This window comes from Puma concolor, chromosome B4, assembly GCF_028749965.1.
Source record: "Puma concolor isolate L17-30 chromosome B4, mPumCon1.1.hap2, whole genome shotgun sequence".
Taxonomy (NCBI): Eukaryota; Metazoa; Chordata; class Mammalia; order Carnivora; family Felidae; genus Puma; species Puma concolor.
Window position 1 is genome coordinate 90,484,358 of NC_141673.1, and position 26,388 is coordinate 90,510,745.

Genomic DNA, 26,388 nt, shown 5'->3' on the forward strand with positions numbered 1-26,388 from the left:
CTCTCTCTCTCACAAATAAACAAAATTTGTAATAAAATAAAAATAAAAATAAAATTTTTAAAAAATTAAAAGCAATTCATTAAAACAATTTTTTTCAGTATCTTCCCAACAGAGACTACAGGAAAGTAGCTTCAACCAGAGGGCTCAACAGTAAGAATGTTTGCACATTAAATCCATCAAAAGCTATTTATTTATCTGCTTGCAATCTAAGTACCAATAAATTATGAAAATTATATTAACTTTTAAGGAGTATGCTTCCCGACTCCCAAGTTTTTACTACAGAAAATTTCAAAGACACAGAAAAGTTACATAAATTTGAACTTAATTTACATTTTGGGGACACCTGGCTGGCTCAGTCGGTACAGCCTGCGACTCCTGATCTCAGGGTTGTGAATTCAAGTGTCATGTTGGGTATAGAGATCACTTAAAATAAATTTTTTTTTTTAATTTACATTTTGTCCTACTTGCTATATGTAATTTGTTTTTCTCAATCATCTCCAAGTTGCAAACATGATACTTCAACCACAATCACTTCAGCACACACCATCTAAAAATAAGAACATTTATCTATAATCACAACTTCATTTGCTTATATGTAAGAGTCAAAATAAAGTTTAACTTATTAAAGTAAAAATGATTTGTGTCTGGGGGTAGCTCAATCAGTTGAGCGTCAGACTCCTGATTTCAGGTAGTGATCCCAGGGTTATGGGCTTGAGCCCCACGTCAGGCTGCAAGCTGAGCATGGAGCCGACTTGAGATTCTCCATCTCCCTCTGCCCTTCTCCTGCTAGGGCTCTCTCTTGAAATAAATAAATACATAAACTTAAAAAAAAAAAAAAAGTGTCTAACATCCAATGCACCCATTTAAAAAGAGCTAGCAAAAATGTTTTTTTTTTAATAGGATGCTTCAGACATGAAAAATGTCTGATTCCCCTTTAAAGAATATTCACATGCTTAAATTCATCTGGCTATCTACCAGTCAATGTAAGTTCTAAATTAGAACTTTAAAACTTCATTCTAAACTTTGTAATCTTGGGGCACCTGGATGGTTCAATCCATAGAACATGCAACTCTTTACCTCAGGGTCGTGAGTTTGAGCCCCACGTTGGGTGTAGATATTAAAAAATTTTTCTGTAATCTCTATTAAGTTCTCAAATGCAAATAAGCTTGGTTATCTGAATACTTAGTCATATTTTTTGCAGGAATAAATTGTGACTATGGCGTTTTTTCTATACAGAAATACATTATTTTTATTTGGGCCCTAGGAATTTCAAGTTTCATGAGGCCCTTAACCCATGAAACAATCACCTATTTTCATAGATTTTAAAACATTTTAACTGTAATGCTCATACTTTTATAAACCATACTAACTAACACCAAAGGCAAATAAAATATTAATAGTTTTCAGTGGACAACCAACCACACTCAAATTATAAACCATCTTAGGAAAAGAGATTAATCTCAATGATCTATTGCAATGCAATCTCTAAGGTATAGCAAAGTGTAATACACACACACACACACACACACACACACACACACACACACGGTAGTAATGCTCCAATTTCCATATCCATACCTAGGCCGGGGAGGGAGACAGATATAGACATGGGTGTTCTCTCAAGACAAAACTTTTGTTTTTTTTTTTTGTTTTTTTTTTTTTTTTTAAGGCAAAACTTCTTTTGAAGGATACACAAAACATCATCCATGTTTTTTTGGAGGGGCAGATGGAGGATCAGAAGGAGAGAAACTTTCACTATAAATACCTTTTTGTATCACTTTTAACCACATACCTGTACTGCTTTTATGGAAAAGTCCAAACTTAGTTGAAAATAAAACCAATTTTCTTTAAATTGGACAAAGAAAGGCCAAGAGACTCATAATAAATCCAACTAGCAATATACAGTCTATCTACATAGTGCTTAATGTACTTTTGTTTATTAATCTTACCACAGAAGGGGAACCTTGTAACTGCAAACATCCATATACACTGAAGATCATGTAATCAGTCTATGTGCAGTATCACTGAAACACAAGCCTTCATGTGGATACAGATCCTCACAAAAAGACAGTATAATGCTGATATTAAGAATATGAACTGTGTCTATCATTGGCAACTGAGCTGCATATGCAGTGGCAGAGGTGGTAAGGGACAGACCTCATGCCCTAGAAGACTCAAGAGACCTTCACACATGTGCAGCATACCACAGAGCCTCCCAAAGCCTAGCAGGACCAAATGGAGTCCTGCTGCGTAGCCCCTCTTAGGCTCCTGCAAATTCTAGGAGATGTCCAAATCCTAAGCCTCCAGGATCCCTTTTGGCCCTAGATCCATGCTGGAATCTATGGTTTTCTCCACTCCTAAGACAAAAAGGCAACAGTCCTGACGTGGGAGAGCAAAAGAGACAAGTTATAGTTAATTTTTTATTTTGACAGGGCACTGAGCTAGATATAGATCCCATAGAAAACAGTGTCCTTCCTCCTGTAACAGTAAGATAACAAGATGATCTGAACTAGAAGAAGATATTCCACCTGATCCTGTAATATTCCTAGGATCCTACATATTAACATTTTTCATTCACTTAGTTCTCCTTCCCAGTGAACACCTACTAATTCTGTAAAATGTGAACAAAAGCAGCCTAGTATTTGGAAGGAAACTTAAGCCAGAAAAAAGCACTCCTACTATTCAGATAGTTACAATAATCTAATGCAGTGCTTCTCAATTTAATATTCTAACAATCACCTGGGATCTTATTACGTGCAGATACCAATTTAGTGAATTTTGGGGTAGGACCAGAGATAACTGTATTTTTCTTTTGAGATACTGTATTTTTAATAAGCACCTACTTGTTGATGCTACTGCTACAACATTTTGAGTAGCAAGACTAAAAGATCTTTTACTATTACCCAAGTAAGACAGGTCAGACTATCTCATGAAGTGTGTGTCTGATACGGCACAATGATATAAACTAAAGCATACACGAAAACAGACACACACACACACACACACACACACATCCTGTGACAACACATAATCCATAAATTTCAAAAAAAAAAAAAGAAAATCCCACACGATGTTAGAAATTCACACGCAATATTTAGGGAAGGATAGGAAGGATTTTCAACATAACAACATTTTCTCTCTTTTCCATGGACCCTTTTCCTCTTAAGAAACTACCCGGCACACCAGCCATTTCTACCATAACATCTAGAGTAAACTACATTGCTATTATGAAAATTATTTCCTCTGGGGGCACCTGGGTGGCTCAGTCGGTTAAGCGGCCGACTTCAGCTCAGGTCATGATCTCACGGTTTATGAGTTTGAGCCCCGCACTGGGCTCTGTGCTGACAGCTCAGAGCCTGGAGCCTGTGTCTCCCTCTCTCTCTCTCTAGGCCCCTCCCCGCCCCTGCTCACACTCTGCTTTCTCTCTCAAAAATAAATAAACATTAAAAAAAAATTATGTCCTCTGGGAACTCAAGGGCCAACCAACACATGTAAGAATATACCCTTCTTTGGGGCGCCTGGGTGGCGCAGTCGGTTAAGCGTCCGACTTCAGCCAGGTCACGATCTCGCGGTCCGTGAGTTCGAGCCCCGCGTCGGGCTCTGGGCTGATGGCTCAGAGCCTGGAGCCTGTTTCCGATTCTGCGTCTCCCTCTCTCTCTGCCCTTCCCCCGTTCATGCTCTGTCTCTCTCTGTCCCAAAAATAAATAAAAAAACGTTGAAAAAAAAATTAAAAAAAAAAAAAGCATATACCCTTCTTTGAGAACTCAAATTACTGTCAAGCAAAACATTTGTGTGTAGACATAACCATAGCCGTCAGGGTTCCAACTTTGAAAAGCAAAGGGCAGATTACTAATGACAAAACACAGGAATAGAGGAAGCAATACATGGATGTTACATTATCAAGATGGAGGACAAACCCACGGTCTAAATGCAACAGAATAAGAAAAGCTCACTGATATAGTTTCAGATCCCACATTGCAAACACTGTAAAAAAAACTATCACCTGTCAAGTTTGGGTGTATAATCAAATAGCCACACAATTAATCTAAAAAGGTTATTAAAAAACTCATTCCTTTTCCAACTACATATTTGTAAGAGGCCAGTCGTCACATAGTTCAACCAAATCAATTCACTACAACAGACTGAATGCAGAAGTAGATATGAAAAACTAGCTGTAAAGTCAGATATTAAAGACGTTAAATATAAAACAACATCACTCTTCTATTTTTTTAACAGTAAAAGTTATTTTACATTAAGAAAATACTATGTAGGGGTGCCTGGCTGGCTCAGTTGGTAAAGCATGCAACTACTGGTCTCAGGGTCTTAAGTTCAAGCCCCACATTAGGCATGAAGCCTATGCTGAAGGAAGGAAGGAAGGAAGGAAGGAAGGAAGGAAGGAAGGAAGGAAGGAAGGAAGGAAACATATAATTGGTTTATTTTTAATGTTTCTAAAGTTCTTGGTTTTAATTTCTAATCCTATAAGTTTATTGATAAATATAACCCACATAAACAAAAGATCTTTAATTTTTTTTAATAACTTTAACAGGTTTATTGAGATATAATTCATATTCCTAAATACTTAAGAAAGCAAAGGGGTTTTTTAAAGTAAAATGTTCAAGAACCACTGTTCTGGTGCAAAGTTTAAATGACTCTCTAAAATGTACTGGAAAGAGTAGGTTTCTGAGCTGGAATATTTTTATTTTATTTGGAGTTTAATTCCTGAATTCGAAATTGAATCTGAGGTCCAATGGGTAGAGAAGCCTTATCAGGAGCCTTCTTTTCAGTTACCTGTGAGGAAATTCATTTGTACTATGGATTCTCCTTGGTATCTTTGGGTCCTTTTCTTTCTCCTGCTCTTAATTACAAGGCTCTGAAATGTCTAACTTTATTTTTTTTTTAATTTTTTTTAATGTTTATTTTTGAGAGAGAGAGAGAGAGAGAGAGCAAGCATGAGTGGGGGAGGGGCAGAGAGAGAGGGAGACACAGAATCCGAAACAGGCTCCAGGCTCTGAGCTGTCAGCACAGAGCCCAACAGGGCTTGAACTCACAGACAGCGAGATCATGACTTGAGCCGAAGTTGGACACTCAACCGAATGAACCACCCAGGTGCCCCCCTAAAATGTCTAACTTTAAAGGAGAGTTAGGAACAGAGACCCGAATGGATATGGGTGTATAATTTGAATTTAAGTATAATTTACTCTCTTCACTCAAAAAAAAATTAAAACATCAGAATTTCCTATAAATATGTCATTCATTAGCAAAGTTGCAGGTCTGTACTATAGACTTAATTTAGGCCTCCACATGTCCATTTATAAAAAATTAGATCTGTAAATCATACCCTTATGCCTTACCCAATTAAACACCTTCCAAGAAGACCAGTTACTTACTATGTGCTCTCCTCTCCTGGGGAGCCAATAACAAATTAAAGGGCTGACATAAGACAATTATTAAGAATTTTATAGCTTAAGTTTGAGGTTCTAGTCACTTTTGCATTTGTGATATAAAGACAATTAAGATCCTTAGGTAATGGTGTTTTTCAAACAAAATTTCCATACTAGTAATCCCCTTTCATAGCTCTTGATCAGCAGAACTAAAGTGTAGTACATGGAGACTGAAAGACAAGCTGCCCATATCTGCAAGTCAAATTTTCAAGACTAAGCAGCCAAAATAGAACAAGGAAATTCTGTTTGAATACTGACATATATTTGTAACATTCACAAACCCTACTTGTAATTTAAATTTACTTAAAAAGTTATACTGTTCTGAGTGACTTTATAAATTAATGTAAAATTTTTGAGATTACAAAAACTAAATACTAATAAAATACCATTTTAACATGTCTCAGGTACTGGAGTTCCACACAAAAACTCATTTGGGGAAAAAATTTCATCCACTACTCAATCTGTAAATTGTTTAGACTGTTTATGTTCTCAACAACAGTCCTTAAAATTATGAAACTACTAACTATGAAATGAATGGCATTTTACATTAAAAAGTGAGAAAACGGGCGGCTAGCTGGCTCAGTCAGTAGAGCATGCAACTCATAATCTCAGGGTCCTGATGGTGTAGAGCCTATTTTAAAAAAAATTAAAAACAAACAAAAAGTTAAAAAAAACCATAGAGCTGTATTACATACAGAGTAAGAGACATCAAGGATAAAAGGTACCATAAACTTAAAGAATGTAGTAGCAAGGGGCGCCTGGCTGGCTCAGTTGGAGCCTGTGACTCTTGATCTGGGGATTGTGAGTTCAAGCCCCACACTGGGTATAGAGATTACTCAAAAATAAAATCTTAAGGGGCGCCTGGGTGGCTCAGTCAGTTGAGTGTCCGACTTCAGCTCAGGTCATGATCTCACAGTCTGTGAGTTCGAGCCCTGCGTTGGGCCCTGTGCTAACAGCTCAGAGCCTGGAACCTGCTTCAGATTGTGTGTTTCCCTCTCTCTCTGACCCTCCCCCGTTCATGCTCTGTCTCTCTCTGTCTCAAAAATAATAAAATAAAACACTAAAAAAAAAATTTTTTTTAATCTTAAAAAAAAAAGAATTTAATAGGAAAAAAGGATGATCAAGGCATCTAACCAATTCTTTCAGGATCTGGAAGTTCTTGATTGAGGTTCCACAAAAGAACCTCACTAATCTCTAAAGAAACAAGGCGGTTTTATTTTTGTTCTCTGATGAAAACTATATGTTTAGGAAGTCTTAGGTTCATAGCTTCCATCTGAATTATTATAAAACAAATATTCAGGGAGCCTGGGTGGCTCAGTCAGTTAAGCGTCTGACCAGTTCAGGTCACGATCTCATGGCTTGTGAGTTCGAGCCCCACGTCGGGCTCTGGGCTGATAGCTCAGAGCCTGGAGCCTGTTTTGGATTCTGTGTCTCCCTCTCTCTGTCCCTCCCCTGTTCACACTCTGTCTCTGTCTCTCTCAAAAATAAATAGACATTAAAAAAAATTTTTTTAAACAAAAAAACCAAATATTCTATAATTCTCATTTTTAAAGAATGGAACATGGTCCTCCATAGGGACTGAAGAAAGTGGCATGAGATAAAAGGAAACAAAAATTCTACAGGTTTATAAGTTACATTTAACAAGGTAAAATCGAGCATTATAAACTTAGCTTAACTTTGTAATTGGTAATAAGCTTTGTGTAGAAATAAGTATACTATATAAAGTTTCAAAGTATTTACCAAATTATAGGTAAACATTATACCCACACATCAGGGATTCCTAATGTAATCATAGTGCAGGGTAAGTTGTTATTTGGCTAACAGATGGGTGACATTCCTTTCATCTATGAAATTGCCACTTACTAGTAGAATGATTATGTCTCTTCTATACTTATAATCAAATTTATTAAAGGCTAAAATTCAAGAGTGCCAAGCACTTAAGACAAGCCTTCTTCAAAAGTATGAAGTTGTATACCTAATATTATATGGATATTATATTAATAATATACAACTTTAAGAGTGAAATTCTACCATTCCTCACCTCCATTTGTTGGAATAGACTATAATTTTGTGCCCTGCTCCTTATTCTAGGCACTGACAATGAGATTAAAAGCCAAAACTAAACCAGTTAAAAGAGACAGGCACTTCAAGGGGCGTCTGGCTAGCTCAGTCAGAGGAGCGTGCCACTGTTAGTCTTGGGGTCGTGAGTTCAAGTCCCACATTGGGTGTAGAGATTACTTAAATAAATAAAAACTTAAAAAAAAAAAAAAGAAACAGGCAGTTCAAGAAAATTATGGGAGCTCCTGGGTGTCTCAGTCGGTTAAGCATCTCTTGGTTTTGGATCAGGTCATGATCTCATGGTTCACAAGATCCAGTACATCGGGCTCTACCCTGGCAGCACAGAGCCTGCTTGGTATTCTTTCTCTCCCTCTCTGCCCCTCCCCCAAACACTCTCTCTCAAAATAAATAAACATTTAAAAAAAAAGAAAATTATGAATTGCCTGCCTGTTACATTTTATAACTTTCTGTTAAGGAAAAAAAGGAATCATGTAACTTACTATATCAAAATTTGTATCACAAAACAAGATAGCCTATCTAAATCTGACTTCCTATACTTTATCATAACTGCCAATACTTACTGAGTCTATTTCCCAAAGACAGCCACACCATATACACTTTCCACATCCTCTTCTTTCAAAATGGCATGGGGATGGGACTCAATATTACCTACCCTTGAATCTGAACAAGACCAAGACTACTGCAAAAGTGACATTGCAATACTTCCAAGGTAAGGTCATATACTACAGCTACCAGCTGACTCTCTCAGGACACACAGCTTGGAAGCCCAGACCTACCATGTAAAGAAATCTGGTTCCCCTGAAGCCACCATGCTGAAGAGATCTTACGAGAAAAGTACACAGACCTAGAGAGAGATACCAGGGAGTCCCAGATGTTTCAGTCTTCTCAGCCCAGGCACCACACGTGTGACTGATAATGTCAGTGGGTGAGTTTTTTGGTGACTACAGTCCCCAGCCTTTATGCTGTTCTAGGCTGACACCAAGTGGAACAGGAATGATCTAACCCTACCCAGCCCTGCTCAGATCTTAGATTTATAAGCAACATGACTGTTTTAAGCCATTAAATGTTGGGAGTTGGTTATCATGCAGCCATAGTAACTAGAAGAAGGCTTGATATGTAGTAACTCATTTAATGTTTACAACAACCATATCAGGTAGGTACTATTAGTATCCTCATCTTAATAAAACAGACTGAGACACAGAATTACATGACTTGCCCAAAGTCAGACAAATATAAAACACTAATGCCAAAGTGGATTGCCAGACTTACACATAGGAAAAATCTGAGTAAATCACAGATTTGAGAAATACTGAAATACAACCCATATCATACATCAAAATAACTGACAGTTTCACTTGGTGTGCACACACAAGAAGTTGTTTCTTTGCTTTTGCACACCTATATAGCACACACAAAGGATATTTAAGACTTAGATATAACTTGACTCATTTAGGCGGACAGATAGCTTTGATAACAAGATAAACTATTAAATTTGATTCCTACAAGTCAATTAGTTTCATAAAAAAAAGTAATTCAAGGTCACAGAAAGCAACCCAATCCTCAGGTAGAACTTGTCCCAAATTTAGAACTTAGACCATTAGAACAGGAGCCTAACAAAGTCAACATAAAATCCAACTCCAAATATTAATTTGTTTAGAGATAAAGGGGAAGTCACTTTCATTTTTCTTTATCAAGAACAAATAATAGGGGGGGTCTGGGTGGCTCAGTCAGTTAAGCGTTCGACTTCAGCTTAGGTCATGATCTCACGGTTTGTGGGTTTGAGCCCCACGTCTGGCTCTGTGCTAACAGCTCAGAGCCTGGAGCCTGCTTCAGATTCTGTGTCTCCCTCTCTCTCTGCCCCTCCCCCACTCACACTCCGTCTTTCTCAAACACTAAAAAAAATTTTTTAAAAAGATCAAATAATTATGAAATTGGTCGTAAATGGGACTAAAGAATTTAGATCACATAAGATTTCTGTAAGGCCATCTGATTTTGTCTTCCAAACTGCTATGGTACCACAGGCTTTTAGATCTCTAAACTCAGAAGCAATTAGAAAAAATAAGTAAGAAAGAAAAAGAGAAGTAAAGACAAGTGCTTGTTTTATTACATGTGCTACACATGCTCAAGTCACATCTCCCTAAAGCCCTCCCTACTCACCTAAGGTGGAAAGAATTTTGCTTCCTTATGATCTGGTTGATTTGTATTATGAATCACCTATAAGCCTCTTATTTTGAGTAAACTCCTAAATCTAGGTAGTGCAGTGCCTTGCACACAGTAAATGCTCACATACTTTTAGTGACAAATTTAAGTAGGATTTTTAAGGCAAGGAAAATATATGGCTTTGTCACACTGAGATAATCATAAAAATTAATTGGAGGCACACTAAAAATCATTAGCCAAAACCAAGATATTATTATTACTATTGTTACTGTAATTACAAGCTATTATCACTGTAATTTAAAAAGCTAAAATGGGTTTTTCTAATCAAGAAAAAGACTACTCTCCATCCCTACAATTATTTCTCTGAATAAAAACAAAAGATTTTTTCCTTAAGACCCAGCAGCATTCACTAAATTGGTCAAAAGGGACTTTATGCAACAATGATGAAATATAGCCTATGGAAAACAAGTAGGTTGTATTCTTATATCACTACTATGCACTGTGCACATCATTTTAAATTTCCTTCTCATTTCTAGTCTAGTCCAGAAAGCAATAGTCTAGTCTATTGCTCTTTAAGATTACTCCACCCACATTTTTCACAGTTTAAGACAAGATCAGCAAGAAATTATCTTCAAAAACACTGTAATACTAGAAACATTCTATTTCAATATAATTACATTACAAGGAGTTATCTTTTACCTTTTTTATCTTTTACCTTCTTAAAAAGATTTCCAGGAAAATGTCTATATGCAAAGACAGTACGTAAAAAAAATCTGCTGTGAAGGATAACACCCATTTTATACAGAAGCAATCATTACTTGGTTTGTTTTTTTCTTTTTAACTTAGTTTTAAATCATAAATATGATTTTATCAGATGATTTCAGTACACACATTTCTGACAAAAATGCCTCTAGTAGTCCTCAACACCTCAAAAGACATTTCAAATGACTGTCAACATGAATTTAAAGCACTAAAAAATTCCACAGCTGATTCATCCACTATCAGAACTTTAACAAGTATTTATAAAAAGCAATGACATTAAGTTTTATAATTTAGAAATGAACTTGGAGCGCCTGGGTGGCTCACTTGGTTAGGTGACCAACTTCAGCTCAGGTCATGATCTCACAGTTTGCGAGTTCGAGTTTTAAAAAAAAAAAAAAAAGAATACATTACAATGCTAGTTTATATCAACATCAGTACATAGAAGGAAAAAAAAAAGAAATGAACTAGTAATATTTACTGAAAAATACAAATGTCCTTCTAAAATCCCTGTTTTCTCTAATTAGTATCACTTCACCTTTCTAGAATATTGAAACATAAATGAAAACCAGAAAGACAGGGACTTAGAAAAGCATTAAAATTAAAGAAATAAAATGCCAATAAAGACTCTCTATTCCCCTAAAGACTGAAAAACTACAACACTTAAATATCAACTTTTGTATTTCATAGTCTTAAAAGAGATACAGGCTATGTATATTATAATTACAAATGAAAATGAGGCCCAGAAATGTAAATGAATTCAAGTACTTAAGTTATTCTTTGCAAAAGAAACAGGTTGAAATTTAAAATAGCCACTGACTTAATACTATTTTAATTAAACTTTCCTAGTCCAGGTTGGTTATAAGAATCACTTAGGCAATATAGTAGCTAAGACCACATCCAGAGCCAGGACTGCCTGCATTCTCAAGGAGCTGTGTAACTCTGGGCAAGTTATGTCTGTGCTCTCTCGCCTCATTAGCGGTTTGTGAGGATGCAGTGAACTGAAGTTCATAAAATCTTTTCAATTAGCTCAAGAGTCTCAGATTCATAAGCAAAATAGACACTCGCAGTTTTCTCCTAAAATAGCATATGCATTTATTTTTTGTTGTTGGGAAACAAAATATGGGAGGTCCACTTTCTAAATAATTCAAAAATCAAAAAATAAATAATTCAAACATCATGGTTTTTCTCAAATACTGTTTCCACATATGCTGTTATAAAGAATGGGGGGGGAAGGGGGGCGCCTGGGTGGCGCAGTCGGTTGGGCGTCCGACTTCAACCAGGTCACGATCTCGCGGTCCGTGAGTTCGAGCCCCGCGTCGGGCTCTGGGCTGATGGCTCGGAGCCTGGAGCCTGTTTCCGATTCTGTGTCTCCCTCTCTCTCTGCCCCTCCCCCGTTCATGCTCTGTCTCTCTCTGTCCCAAAAATAAATAAACGTTGAAAAAAAAAAAAATTTTTTTTTTTAAAATAATAAAAAAAAAAAAAGAATGGGGGGGAAGGGATGCCTTGGTGCCTCAGAAGGGCACGTGACTCAATTTCGGGGTCATGAGTTCAAGCCCCATAATGGGTTTAGAGATTACTTAAATTAAAAAAAAAAAAAAACTTAAAAAGAAAAGATTTTGGGGAAGATATAAGGCACAAAACAGTTCTCCTTATTTCTTATAGTCCTGATAGTAAGAAAGAAGAAATTGTGTATCAAGTACATCCACATGCAATTAAATTCAACCAATCCCTGAATTCTGAAGATAGGCAATGCAATAGGTGAGTGAGTGCAGCTGAAGGTAAGTAAAGTATAAAAATAAATAGAACCAGATTTTAATTCTTAAAAAATGTTACAGCCTGGACAAGACAAACACAAATGAATATTTCAATACAACACCATAAATTACGGTGATTTTTGAACCCAGAAGAACCTATCTAAAGTATCTTTGAGATCCTGGATAAAGCAAAGCCATGCTTGCAATATTCTGGGTTTGTCTAAAGGATAAAAGAGAATATTTGCCAAGTCTACATCTGAATTATCGTATTTGAGCTCCAAATTATTTTATGTTGTTTAAACCCTCACTTTTAAGAAAAAGAATCAATCTGAAGTTCAAAGAAATGAAATGATTACAAGCAGTCTCTAGTAAAGCCAGTACTACAATTTCAATCACTTATTTTCACCAGAGTTTTCTTTTCACATCTCTAGGCATGAGAAAGGGAAGGATAAATGACTCTCTGAATTAAATAGAGCCCTAGGCCCTTTACATATTCCATCTCATTTAATCACAACACGAAGGTATTCTATTTTGCAGGCAGGGAAACAACTTCTAAGAAGTTAAATTATAATTCCTTCTAACTTAAGGTTCATGCTCTTTCACTACCCAACTTTTCTTTTAGTTATTTTAGTGCTGGATATGTCTGGAAAAGTAAGCAAGCTATTGTTCCAAAGAAATCCTCAAGAAAAAAGCTTTTTACTCAGAAATAATAATATTTTTCTTACAGGACACTCAGGAAATTAGCTTTTCTTTCCTTTGATTCTGTTTCCCAAGCATGACTTTTCCTCCAACTTCTACCCCAGCTCAAATCTCTTCAGTTCACACCTGTACTATTCCTACTACTTCCTAATTGGTCTCCCAGCTCCCAAAATTTCCAACCTTTGCCACATTTTCCTTTAACACAGCAGTTTCATCATTCATCCAAAATACATTCAAGAATACCTAAGGGGCACCTGGCTGCCTCAGTCAGTACAGCATGTGACTCTTGATCTCAGGGTTACATAAATTTGAGCCCTATGTTAGGTCTGTAGAGATTACTTAAAAATAAAATCTTGGGGCACCTGGGTGGCTCAGTCAGGGGCATGATTTTGGCTCAGGTCACGATCCCAGCATCATGGGAACTGCTCAGGGTACAACCTGCTTGGGATTCTCTCTCTCTCCCTCTGCTCCTCTCCCTCACCCCCGCACTGCTCACTCTCTCTCTCTCTCTCTCTCTCTAAAATAAAAAGAAAAATTTTTAGTAAATAAATAAAATCTTAAAAAAAAAAAACCTAAAATAAGCATCAGGCACTGTGCCAGGTGCTGTGAATACAACAATCATCAAGAGACACAATTCCTATTCTCAGGGAGCATACATTCTAGCAGGAGAGATAAACAGTAAATAATAAAATTGTTAAGAAGGTCAAGGAAGAACCTGGGAATGCTAGCAATGTGACTAACATAGAATCAGGAATAGTTTGCCTGAGAAAATGCTTGAGATAAGATCTGAATGTGACTAGGATTGACAAAAACAGAAGTTGGGGTGAGGAAAAAGAATCTGATTCACAAACCTATACTGACAAAATGCCCACATCTGTGTTGGCATACAAAATCTCACTTTAGCCATTCTTATTTCTCAGTTCCAATGTGAATCCTCTGATCTAGGCAGAAAGCCTCGTGAACATGGTGGGCTCTTTCTTTTCTGTTTCATTTAGGCTTTCTAAAAATTTCTCATCACTCACCTAACCCTAAAACTCAGCCCTCTCCCCACCAAAACTTTAATCACTGACTACAATACTCTCCAGTTTTTATTTTAATGTACTGTGTCACAATTTACAGAAAAACTAGGAAAAACAACGGAGTCATCTTTTTAGTCTTCTCATTAAAAACTAAGTATCTAGGGGTGCCTGGCTGGCTCAGTCTGCCCAGCAGGGGACTCTTAATCTCAAGGTAGTGAGTTCAAGCCCCACACTGGGCATGGAGACTACTTTAAAATAAAATTAAATTAAATTAAATTAAAATAAAAACTAAGTATCTGGGGAGGCGCTATCACATTTCTCTCTTATCACTAAACAGAGCACCATGCTAACTACCAGAGTAAATGCTCAAAATGTGATTTTTTTTTTTTTTAAACATCCATCCATCCCTCTGATCCATGCCCAAAATTGTCCATTTAGTTCTAAGGCCAATATAACCACTATTTTCACAAAAGCAAACTATCAGTCATAAAAATGAACTCAACAGGTGGTTAGATCACTGCAAATCCATTACCATTACTAGAAAACATACCCCAAAGACTTTTAGTAATAGGTCAGCAGCTTCGCTTACATATTAAAAACCATTAAAAAGTATTGAGGCCTTTTAGGTCAACCACTGAATAGATATACATGTTAAAGAAAGCTGATTAAAATGTAGATTTTGTAATGAAATATTTGACCTGGCATTTCCTTTTGCAAGTTTCTGCAGCACTCATTTACAGATACTTGCCACACATTTAACAGCTGGTCTGGCACTTTTTGGCATTCAGATCTTATACTGCTTCATAACAACAAAAGATCATTACTAGCTATTTCTAGTTCATTTGTGCAGTCTGTCTCCCCTCCTCGTGAGGTCTCATAGTCACCAGTTTAAGTGAGAGCCAGAATTCAAACCACACATTCAGACTCAAATCACAGACTTAAACCACTACTCTTTATACTTTCTCCTTAACTTCAAAATTTCCATTTAACTTTAATAAAATGTTAAGCATTTTTATACAATAAATGCCTTAACAATGATTTGGAAAAAACCCTCTGGTGACTATCCATTTTGGATTTTCCATACTCATACTCATTTATAAAAACGTGTTTTATAAAAATTCACAATTTCAGAATTGTCCGATCACTTAATAAACATTTATCATGCACCTCTGGACCTCCTCTAAGTTGGCAGGGTTTTTTTTTGCGGGGGGGGGGGGGGGGGTTGGTAAAGTAAACCCTAGTCCCAACATGGGCCTTGAACTCACAATCCTGAGATCAAGAGTCATATGTTCTACCAACTGAGCCAGCAGTAGTTCTTAACCTAGACCAAACTCTTTTGAAAAGCTGATAGAAGTTGTTGACATCTTCTCAGAGACACATAAAATTTTGCACATGACCTCAATGGCCTTACTGGAGTACACTGACCCAATACCCTTTTAAATTTATCAATACCACAATACAATGATCCAACCAAAGGCACTAACTCCTAGCCCTCAGTTTATAGTCTCCTTTATTTATACAAATTCTATTGTTGGCATTTCCATTTAATTATAATAACTGAGTACCCACTATATCCAAGATACTGTGTTTAGACACAATAAAGATCTAAATGAACTGAACTGTCCCTGTTCTCAAAAATACCACTGTACAACAAAAAAGGATAAAGCAAGCATTCAAATAGCATGGATTCTTCAGAAAATTTCACAGGACTCTTAAAATCTTCACAGTAAAAGCTAAACTTTCTTCACAGTTAAGAAACTAAGACTCAAAGATATTACTTAAAATCATAATACAAAGATCTGAATTGTTTCCTTTAACTCAGATTACATGCTCTTAATACTGAAATATTCTACACCTCTCCACCTATAGAATAGAGCCATAGGCTGGGAGAGAAAAAAGACAAAAAATACATATGTGAGAACTAAAAGGAAAAAGAAATGAAAACCAGGAAAGGATTCGTTGTGGCATTTTGATGGGTTTTAAAAGGTGGCCTCAGTGAAAAAATCTGAAATAATTATTGTGTAACAGGGTATGAATGAAAAGAAAAATAGGAAAAACTTCTCTGCTGAATAAAAAGACAGGAAGAATAAAACATAAGCAGGTATATTTAGGTCATAAAAAGCCTTTGTGGCTTCTTCCTGCTGTCTCAGATCACTTACTCTGAGGGAAAATAGCTGCTATGTCAGGAGCACACACAAACAGATATTGACTTGGTGAGTAACTGAAGCATCCTGCCAAGTGCTACAATAAGTGAGCCATCTTGGAAACACTTTTCTAGCCCCAGTCAAGTCTTCAGATGACTGCAATGCTGGCCAACATTTTCACTGCAACCTCATGAAACCCTGAGCCAGAACCACCCAGTTAAGCCTATCCACTCCTCTCAGAAACCACACGTGGTAAGAAATTCTGTTCCCTGAAATTGCTAAAGTTGAGACAAATTTATTACACGGCAATAAACAGCTAATACAATTGGCAAGGTGTGAAATTTGACTTTGTTTACATTAGAGCCAATGAAGTTTTGTGCTAGGAACTAGAGCAAAACCTACAGTTGGAATTAAGTCTCACAGCAATATGCAACATGAAGTGGGAAGTATTTTTTCCTCCCATTTTCCACAATACTCAGTAAAGAGTCCTGCACATAGTAAATACCTGTTTGGTTAGTAAGTCAACTTACACACAGGATTCTCTAATTGACTAAACATAGTAGTCTTTATGTTTCTTAAAAGTAAAATGGCCCCTTAGAATCTCTCCATAAATTCAACCCTGAAGTCTAGTTTTTTCCATGGTTTGTTTTTGGCACAGAGCCATACCTTCCTTAACTGAGAGTTACAGATTATCAATGAAAACTGAGAGCTACTACAAGCTTCTTTCCCTAATCAAAATAAAAAGTTAGCTTAAAGAATGATTTCAGAGCCTATAGACAGCTGCTTCAGAGTTGAAGTGGCAAATACTGAAAGTTCATCATGGAGACACCTGGGTAGTTCAGTTGGTTAAGCATCTGACTCTTCAGCTCAGGTCCCAATCTCATGGTTCTTAAGATGGAGGCCCTTGTGGGGCTCCGCACCGGCAGCATGGAGCCTACTTGGGATTCTCTCTTTCTCTGCCCCTCCCCACTCACTTGCACAAGCCCTCTCTCAAAATAAATATTTTTTTTTTAAAAAGGAGTCCAAGGGGCACCTGGGTGGCTCAGTCGGTTAAGTGTCCGACTCTTAATTTCTGCTCAAGTCATGATCTCATGGTTGGTCATGAGAGACAGAGAAGAGCCCCACATTGGGCTCTGGGCTGACACTGTGGAGCCTGCTTGAGATTCTCTCTCCCTCTCGTTTTGCCCCCCCCCCCCCACACACACACACTCAGGTTATCTCTCAGAACTAAATAAATTAAAGAATGAATGACTGGTTAGCCTCTATGTCATAAGATCTTCCAAATCATACTAATGAGAAATTGGGCAATATAGGTCTATCTCACCAGCATCTGAGCAATGTTAGTTATACCTCAAAGTTTGCAACCTGTAAGGCTGGGATTCCAAATTTTGATCCACAAAATGGTAAGGGCCTCTGGCCTTCCTGATCATTAAGTTTCAAACTATATGCCCTTCCCTATCATCCCATCCTTACACATGCCCTTTTACTTGACATCTGGACTTACCCAGAAAGGCTGATAAAAGTGGCTGAAAAGTAGTCTTGGCTTTTTCAAAATAAGTCATGGTTTCTATTCTAGTTGAAAATATATATATAGAGGGGCGCCTGGGTGGCGCAGTCGGTTAAGCGTCCGACTTCAGCCAGGTCACGATCTCGCGGTCTGTGAGTTCGAGCCCCACGTCAGGCTCTGGGCTGATGGCTCAGAGCCTGGAGCCTGTTTCCGATTCTGTGTCTCCCTCTCTCTCTGCCCCTCCCCCGTTCATGCTCTGTCTCTCTCTGTCCCAAAAATAAATAAACGTTTAAAAAAAAAAAAAAGAAAGAAAATATATATATAGAGACATATATACAAAAAGACAAGCACAAAAAAGTTATTATCAGTTCACTTATACAGATAAGAAGGTAAGAATATTTTCAATGTATAATCTGACTCAATAGCTAAAATTTGTCAACTAAAAAAATTTCAGAGACATTTTAAATTCTAAAATTCTATTTAAACATTAATTAGCCTCTAAAGTAACCCAAAAGGTTATAATTTTTAAGTGGTAATTTTTTAAAAAGTACTTAAGCTTAGGTTCAAAGTAAAAGAGAAACTAGTTTTTAATGGTCTTGCACAGCTCAATATTCCTCCAAAGAAAAGAAATTACATTTCTTTTTCTAACTTTATCAAAATAAACACACTAATAACACACTTACTCTGGTTTTGAATAACTTTCTCACAGGGAAAATAACCAATGTTTTTGTACCAAGTGTCATTTATTCATTTTATAAATTAGTCACTTTTCACCACACAACACTTAGAGTACACACTTGTAGACTGACACTTTGGATCATGAGCTTTCATATCTAAGTCTTTATATCTAAATGTTTCTTAAAAAGAAGCACTTACAGTCAAAAATATTTAAGATATTTCAACAAATTCTAAAGTATGCTAGATAAACTCAAAAGCATGATCTCATTTCAAAGTGAGAAAAACTGAATGGCATTCTAAAAGAAACAGTAAATTCTAATGATAAAATCATTTTGATAGGAATGCCTCAAGTTTTTTAAAAGCACTTTAAAACCACAATATCTTTCCATCGGTTACAAAAATATACACCTCCTACCATGAAATCAATTTATAAAATCCACATAGATTAGTGTAATCTGCAGGACAGTTCATAAGAACTATGATTCCTTCCCAAATTTAAAAGGACTCTTAAAAAAAAAAACTTAAACGGCAACAAGGGGTCATTTCAGAATTAAGATTATCAAGACCACCATAACCAGCTTCACCAGTAAAGCTTTTTCATACAAGTGATAAATTTATTACCTTGAAACAGTAAAATGATTACGATATTTTGTAGTCTCTTATGTTCAAGCATTAAGAAAACCAAGTATGTTTGATTATCAGGTCTGAACCTTATTTGGACTTGTGGCTCTAATATCTCTTACTCCTTACTCTGAAATATGATGTAAAATTAGATATTCCGGTGTATACCTTACAAATATGAAGTCAAAACTCCACTTCCTGAGATACTACTTGACCAACCATCATCCCCTAAAGGGATGTAGTAGACAGATATTTAAAAAAAAAAAAAAAAAAAAAACAAGATGAAGAAAAAAAAAATCCTGACACATACACCTTGCTATTTAAGGTGAAGTATTTTTACTCTTGTGAAATGGAAATAGCAGGGGACTTGATAATGTACTTTATTCAGATCCAGCTCTACCACTTGCATTCTATACTTACTGTTTTGAGTAAGACACTCAACTTGCTTCTTCCCCTGTTAAATGGAAGTCAAAATAATACCTATCTTGCACCAGAGTTGTGCGAATGAGGCGGAGATATTTAAATTGTGCAGTACTAAGTGTGTGTGTGTGTGTGTCCGCACTCTAGATAAATGGAAGAACTATGGTAGATGCTAACTGTATAAACTAATATCAACTTTCAAACGTCTACTGGTACCAATGAAAGAGGATATAATAAAATGATTAATAACATATACTTCATTGTGTGGTTCTCATCAATTTTTAGTGGTCTTGAAGACATTCTCCTTCCTGCCATGCCTATGTAGTTTAGTACAATTTTTGTAGTCTATTTTAGCCCATCCAAGATGTTTTCCTCACTAGCTGTATCTAAAGCTGTATTTTCATAATATTTAAAGCTTGGTATTCCTTATAATATTAAATATGAACCAAAATGGTCTTTTTATCAGTTACCAATCAGAATTTCTAGAACTTTAGAATAAAGCTTTTCAAGCCAAATCAATATGGATTGTTAAAAATTCTACTGTTCATCAAAATACTAGATGGTCAAAATACATGCTAGTATACTTTAGAAGCAGAACATACATGACATGGTTCTCTGTGCTTAAAAAAGTACATTAAAAACCAATTAGTTTCCAAAGTGATCAAAAGTAATAACAACAACTGAAACATACTAATAAATTTTAATGTCTTGAAAAAATGAAGCTTATTTTTGTTGGTATCCACGTTATTTCTCACAAGCTTTAAAAAAATGTTATTCTTCAGCGAGCTCTCCAATACATGACTTTAAATATTATCCTCTAAAATCATGACATCCATGTTAAAGCACTACTATATAAAGATTATAAACCACACACTAATAGAGTGTTTCCTTCCAGACTGTATTTTATTATGATTCCAACTCTTTGATTCTGTAAAATTACTTTAAAGGATATCAGCTCATTATTCTTTTCTACAATAATTTATACTTGTTTTAAACTTTCTCCCAGATTTGATCACAAATAGAAGCTACTAAAATCAGTTTGGAGATCATATTAATGACCACACATGAGGAATTTAAGAAGCACTGATTAAATATAAAAGACTAGTCTTTTCCCTATTAAGTAGCGAAAAGTGATAGTTGGGGTCTCCTCCCCGAACAAGGAAGTTCTGTTAAATCCAGGCGAGACCAGCCATGTTGGAAAACACTTGTCAATTATAGTTCTGACAAGTGTTCGCGAACACGGTTGGATGAAGCTAACCTTGTGTACTGAGGTGTGTACATCAAGGCCCTCTTAAGCCCTGCCAGAGGATCTGGGCCTACTTTGAGGATTGTTTCTGAGTTAGAGCTGTCCTTACGTTCGTAAAGAGTGTAGAGCCGAGGGGAAAGAGGGCGGGGAAAGGAGAGTTGGGGGGAAATGGTTTGAGAGTTGGAAGCGGCTATCCGCAGCGAGAGGGGCGCGGCGACCAGGAGAGATTTGCGAGTTGAGAACCTGGGGGAAGGGCTGAAGATTTGGGGAAAGGGGAGATATCAGCAAAAAGTCCCCTCGGCCCCCTCTGAGGGGCCCATGAGTGCAAAAGGAGGAAGGGAAGGGAAAACGCTTCAGTGCACTGACCTGTCCTCCGAGTCCATGCGGCTCAGGGGTTCCCCATCCGACGACATCTCCAAGCTGCCTCGCCGGCCCCCGGAGGTCGCGCTGCTTCCGCCACCCCCGGTCCCGTAGCCCTCATCGCCGCCACTAGAGACGACGCTGCTGCTACTGCTGCCGCCCCCGCCGCCGCCCTGGCTGCCCCGCGGTCCCTTGGGTTCCTCCAGGCCCTCCTTGCCGTCCCCATCCCCGCTGCTGCTGCTGGCGGCGCCGGGGCTGAGCGAGCGCGTCTCGTCGCTGCTGCTCCCGCCGCTGCTGCCCACCAAGCTCTCGGCGCTACTCTCCTCCTCGCCCCCGCCGCTGCTGCTGCTCTCGTCCTCCTCCTCCTCGTCCTCTTCTTCGTCCTCGTCCTCCCCGGCCTGGCTGGCGCTCTCGGGGCTCGGCTCCGACATCGTCTCCGCCTCGCCGCCCCCCACTCCGCCGCCACCGCCGCCGCCCCCACCGCCGCCGCCGCCGTTCAACAGCAGCACAGCCACCGCCTCGGCCTCGGCCTCCTCTTCCTCCTCCTCTTCTTCCTCCTCCTCCTCGGGGGGCTCAGCCCGGCCCCGCGCCGCCGGGCCAGGGCTGCCGGGGGGCAGAGGGCTCAGACGAGAGAGCTCCTCCAGGTCGGCCATGTCGGTGATAGCGGCGGCCATGGCGGCGCCTGCTCCTCCTCCTCCTCCTCCCCGCCGCCGCCGCCGCCGCCTCCCTCTCCCGACTCTACCTCCCTCGCCCCCTCCCAAACGCCCAAAACTCCGCCGACGCCGCTGCAGAGCAGGAGGAGGGCCCGCGAGCTGCGTCAGCCTACACACGCGCTACGGAGCCCGCGCGGGGACAGGCGCGCGACTGCGCGCATTCACGCGGAGACGGTTGCGCGCCTGCGCGGCGGCACGAGGTAGCACCTCCCCCGGGCCGCGGATTCCGCGCCCGCGCCCCCACCCGTGTACCCGCCCGGATCCGCCGAGTCCTCAGAGTTTCTTTGGGGCCTTCCCACGCCTTCCCCTTCCTCGCAGCCGCCAGGACACGCAGAACGAAAGCTTGAGTGCTAGCCGGGGATTTTAACAGCCGTCTGAGTTCTCACGATAAAGTCATTCATTCCGGGGATGTTTGGGGAGTGCCCCTGGGTACCGGCAGTGAGCCAGGCAATGAGCCCTGGGCTTCTGAGAGCTTGTAATCTACGAGGAGAGATCTTTAAAATGGATAAAAATAAGTAATACAATGCAAAGTACTAAATCCATACGGGCAGCCACAGGTTTTGGTCCAACCTTCGTTTGAATACCCCAAGAAATGGTTAAATCAGTATCAGAGCTAATGTGTCTTATGTTCAAGATCTTCAAACTTGTTAGCTCAGGAGTCCTGTAAAACAATTTTGTACATCCTTAATATAGTTTAAAAATAAATATACATTTTTCTTCAGCTTGTTATAAATATTTTATAACTGTCACACTTTTAAATGTAGCCAATGAACTCTAAATACTGCAGGGACTTAATATCCACCAATATCCACTTTTTAAAATACAATTTCTTTTCTACTTGGTTAATTTCCATCCTTCCTTTATCTTCTGGAACTCTTTTATATTCGGCATCCCCTTCAGAATTTTATACTAATAATGAATGTCCTATTTGAACTATTGTATTGATCATCTTATATTTCCTTGTAATAAAATGAAATAAATTGAAATTTAAGGGTTTTTTAATTTCCTGTTATAAAATCCTAAATCTTATTATTTCAATTGATCAAAACACATATTTTAAATACTTACATGTATGTAAGTATTAAACACAAAAGTTAAATTTTGTTGGAAATGCATCTTACAGAGATGGAACTCCTAGTTCCAACTAGTCTATTTTATTGGTGGATGAGTAATTACTAGAATGAGAACAAGTTCAGCATCAATTCTATTCCAAGTTTTCAATTCCATGGATGCATGCATTGAAGAAACTTGTTTCCAAAAATGAGTGGATGAAAATGAATGGAGTTTTTAGTAATGCCACTCGAATCTTTGAACCCTTTCCAAGTTATATACCAAAAAAAAAAAAAAAAAAAAAAAAAAATCACATAAAGAGCTAACAAAAAGTACTTTCATTTTTTATTAAATGTTTTATTTATTTCTGAGAGAGCACAGGCAGGGGAGGGACAGAGAGAGGGGGACAGAGGATCTGAAACAGGCTCTGTGCTGACAGCAGAGTAACTGATGTGGGGTTTGAACTCCTGAGCCTAGAGGTCATGACCTAAGCCAGTCAGAGACTAACCGACTGAGCCACCCAGGTACCCCTAACAAAAATGGTCAGCTGACAGCTCTTATTAGTTTATAAACTTTGTTGAAAGCAAGTAACCTGAAACCAGGAGACTTGTAAAGGATGTGTTACCCATTCTCATTTACCAGTCAATTGTTCCTTTTCTGATGTCCTAGAGATTTTTTGCTCCCCCATCCCCACCCTGCCCCAGGGTATTGCACCTAGGTAAAATTTGGGATGGGGAAGAATTATGCCTTTCTTTTTTTAAAGTCGGGGAGGGGCGGTTGGGATAAGGAAGGCTGGAAAGAATTTTACACTCTGACCCCAGGGGCATACTTTCAGGCAGATCACTTTTAGAGACAGCCACCTGAGAGAAGTGAGGATCTGAGAACTGATTATGTTAAAACAGTAGTCTCCTACTCATACACATCTTGAAAAGTCTTCATAGACCATGAGTACTCCAGTTTTGTATCTGCTGCCTTAGGCCTTTGGATAGCTATTATATGTTCCATATGTTGCCTCAAGGGAAAGCAAAAAATTTTTAAATAATAGTATGGGTCATTATGGTTTACAAATACCTTGAGACACACATACAATGCAAAATCCTAACCTCAAACATTTCAGCCTCAAAGCCACTCTTTGAGAAAGACAAGGAATGTCCTATCCTATATTGTAAATTAAGTACTATCAGAGAGTTTAACTGAAGAGTGTATACTAAGTGTATGTGCCAGGCACTGTACTAAACCCTGGAAATTAGGGTTAACATTTAGCTGAGCTAATCAAGGAAAACTTCATAAAGGATGTAGGATTTGAACAAATTTGTATAGTAACATATATAACTACATGTAAGTTTAATTAATTTGAGCTGAATCTTGAAGAGTGACGAATAGAATTCTATGTGAGGGGGAATTCTAGGACTGAGAAATAAAAACATGGAAACACATAAAAATTTATTCTGGACAGTGTTAATCAACCATGAGAAAGCAATCTAGAAAACTAAAAAAGACTTTAAGATTAGATTGCATAAAATCTTGAACAAACAAATTGACTTTGGAAGACAACATACACTGGGATTTGTTTTTTCAAGATGTGCTGATATGATTGAAGTTATTTGTAACGGTGGCTAATGCATAGGGAATAAGAAGAAAAGTGTGAAGAGAGTGAAAGTGAATGGGGATTCAACATGTGGAAATGGCAGGTATCAAAGCGACAAGTGAATGCATTAGCTGCAGTATTTGTTGGACTTGGAGAATACAATGAGCTATCTTGGAACTGGCTAAAGTTCAGGTCCCACCCATCCCCAGAGACTTTTTTTTTTTTAATTACAAATTTTCTGAAAATTTCAAAGAATTAAATAATAAACCACTATACATTTGTATAGATTCATCAATTATTAACATTTTGCCACTTTAGCACAGCCTGTGTTCCTCTGTCTCTCAGTCCCTCCTCCTCTCTCTCTCTCTTTTAAAATTTATTTATTTAATTTGGAGAGAGAGCAAGGGACAGGCTGAGAGAGAGGGAGGCAGAGCATCCCAAGCAGGCTCCATACTGTCAGTGCAGAGCCCAATAGGGGACTCAAACTCACAAACCAGGAGATCATGACCTCAGCCAAAATCAAGAGTTGGACACTTAACCAACTGAGCCACCCAGGTGCCCCTTCTTCTCTCTTCTTTACCCCTCCACTTTACCCCTCCCCCTTCCTCTCTTCTAACCCCTACCTCTACCCCCTCTCCTTTTCTCTCTCCATCTGGGTTTAGTTGCAGATCATTACTCTGCATGTATCTCCTTAGAACAGGGCCACTCTCCTACATAACCACAATGTTAAAGTGTCATTATCCCACTCACTGAAGTGTGTGGCTAGAGGCCAGACTTGTGGATGATGGATTTCCTTCCGGCGGCATCAGGTGAGAGGTGGGTGGATAGGACCACCAGAAGCACTGTCTACCGACCAGTGCACCTCCATAAACTATTTGTTACTGGTCTGTAGCTAGATAAGTACTGAAATTAGCTTCTGGAAACTTCTATAACCACTTGACAGAGTAATTTTATGCCTACTGAATCTAATAATAAAAAAATGGGGCTTATATTTTGATGTCATCAGTTTATTCTATTATTCTAGTAATTCACTTTTACTATATTTTGCAAAAGTATCAGTCCACTAAATTTAAGGAAAAAAAAAAAAATACTGGTCCTTTGCAGATTGAAAATCACTGCTTCTATAGTTCCCTTCTTCCCGCTAGGAGAATAGGTGATTCTATGCATATTAGAAGTTACCAGATAATACACCATTGCATAAGAACTATTTGATTAGGAATAGTATTCAAACCCATCGACCACAGTACTAATGGGGTTGGATTAGCAGTAATTTGAATTCCTCTGCTTTTCTACCTACCAAGCCTACTAACAAAGTAAGGACCCCTCTGGCTTTCCAGGAGCCTCTGGGGTGCGAGGTCTTTCATATACTCACACATTCTTCTCCCAGGGGCCTCTTCTAGGCATTGCAGGCTCCATTCTGGGACCTGTGACACAGGCAAAGCAGGCAAAGCCACAGTGTAGCCTGCAGAAATGGAGATGATTGTGTGGACCCGTTTTAGGGGAACCCCGAGGCAGACTGCTTGTGCCCAATATCAGAGAAGGTTTTCAGTGAAATAGCTCTTTATGTTTTTACTCAGAGCTCTGTTTCTCTTAGGCACCCAGACATGCTTTCATGGGCCTTGGATTGGCGACAGATTTCAGTAACAGCCACCCCAAGCTGCATTTATTATTCCCCATCCAATGACTAAGTCTTTCTTATAGAGCTTCTCTGTCTCATTCTCTTCCACTAAAATGAGTTCTGTTCTAGGAAGCAGTTTCAGCCCCCATGTCAGCAGGTTTCTTTCAGGCCTGCCTCACCAGTTTGCCAGACATGCCCAGACATGCTGGAACCCAGCAACAGACCCAGCTTAGATTTAAGCTGAGATTCCTGCTACACCACACGTGAGATACTTCTGAAAACGACAAATGATGTCTCTAAAACATGCAGCTGTCACACATTTTGCACCTTTACAGCCTCCTCATTCTGCATGTAGGTACTGCCATAGTGAGCAAGATCAATAGCAACATAATGACTTCATTCTCTGATTGACTTGGAGTCTAAAGATAGTATACATGAGGGTGCCTGGGTGGCTCAGTCAGTTAAGTGTCCAACTTCGGCTTAGCTCATGATCTCGTGGGTTTGTGGGTTTGTGTCCCCCGTCGGGCTC

The 26,388-nt window shown here is 38.6% G+C and overlaps 1 protein-coding gene across 2 annotated transcripts in view; it reads right to left on the bottom strand.

Moving 5' to 3' along the window:
• AEBP2 (AE binding protein 2) overlaps positions 1 to 21,714 on the bottom strand; it is a 96,037-nt gene extending 74,323 nt beyond the window's left edge. Inside the window, exon 1 of one of the 2 annotated variants that reach the window (XM_086713953.1) lies at positions 20,897 to 21,714. In XM_086713953.1, coding sequence (XP_086570079.1) covers positions 20,897 to 21,564 — 668 coding nt within the window. In that variant the 5' untranslated portion in view covers positions 21,565 to 21,714. The remainder of the gene's footprint in view (positions 1 to 20,896) is intronic. The other variant, XM_025930567.2, reaches the window with a different exon arrangement.
• Between the last annotated feature and the right edge of the window lie 4,674 nt (positions 21,715 to 26,388).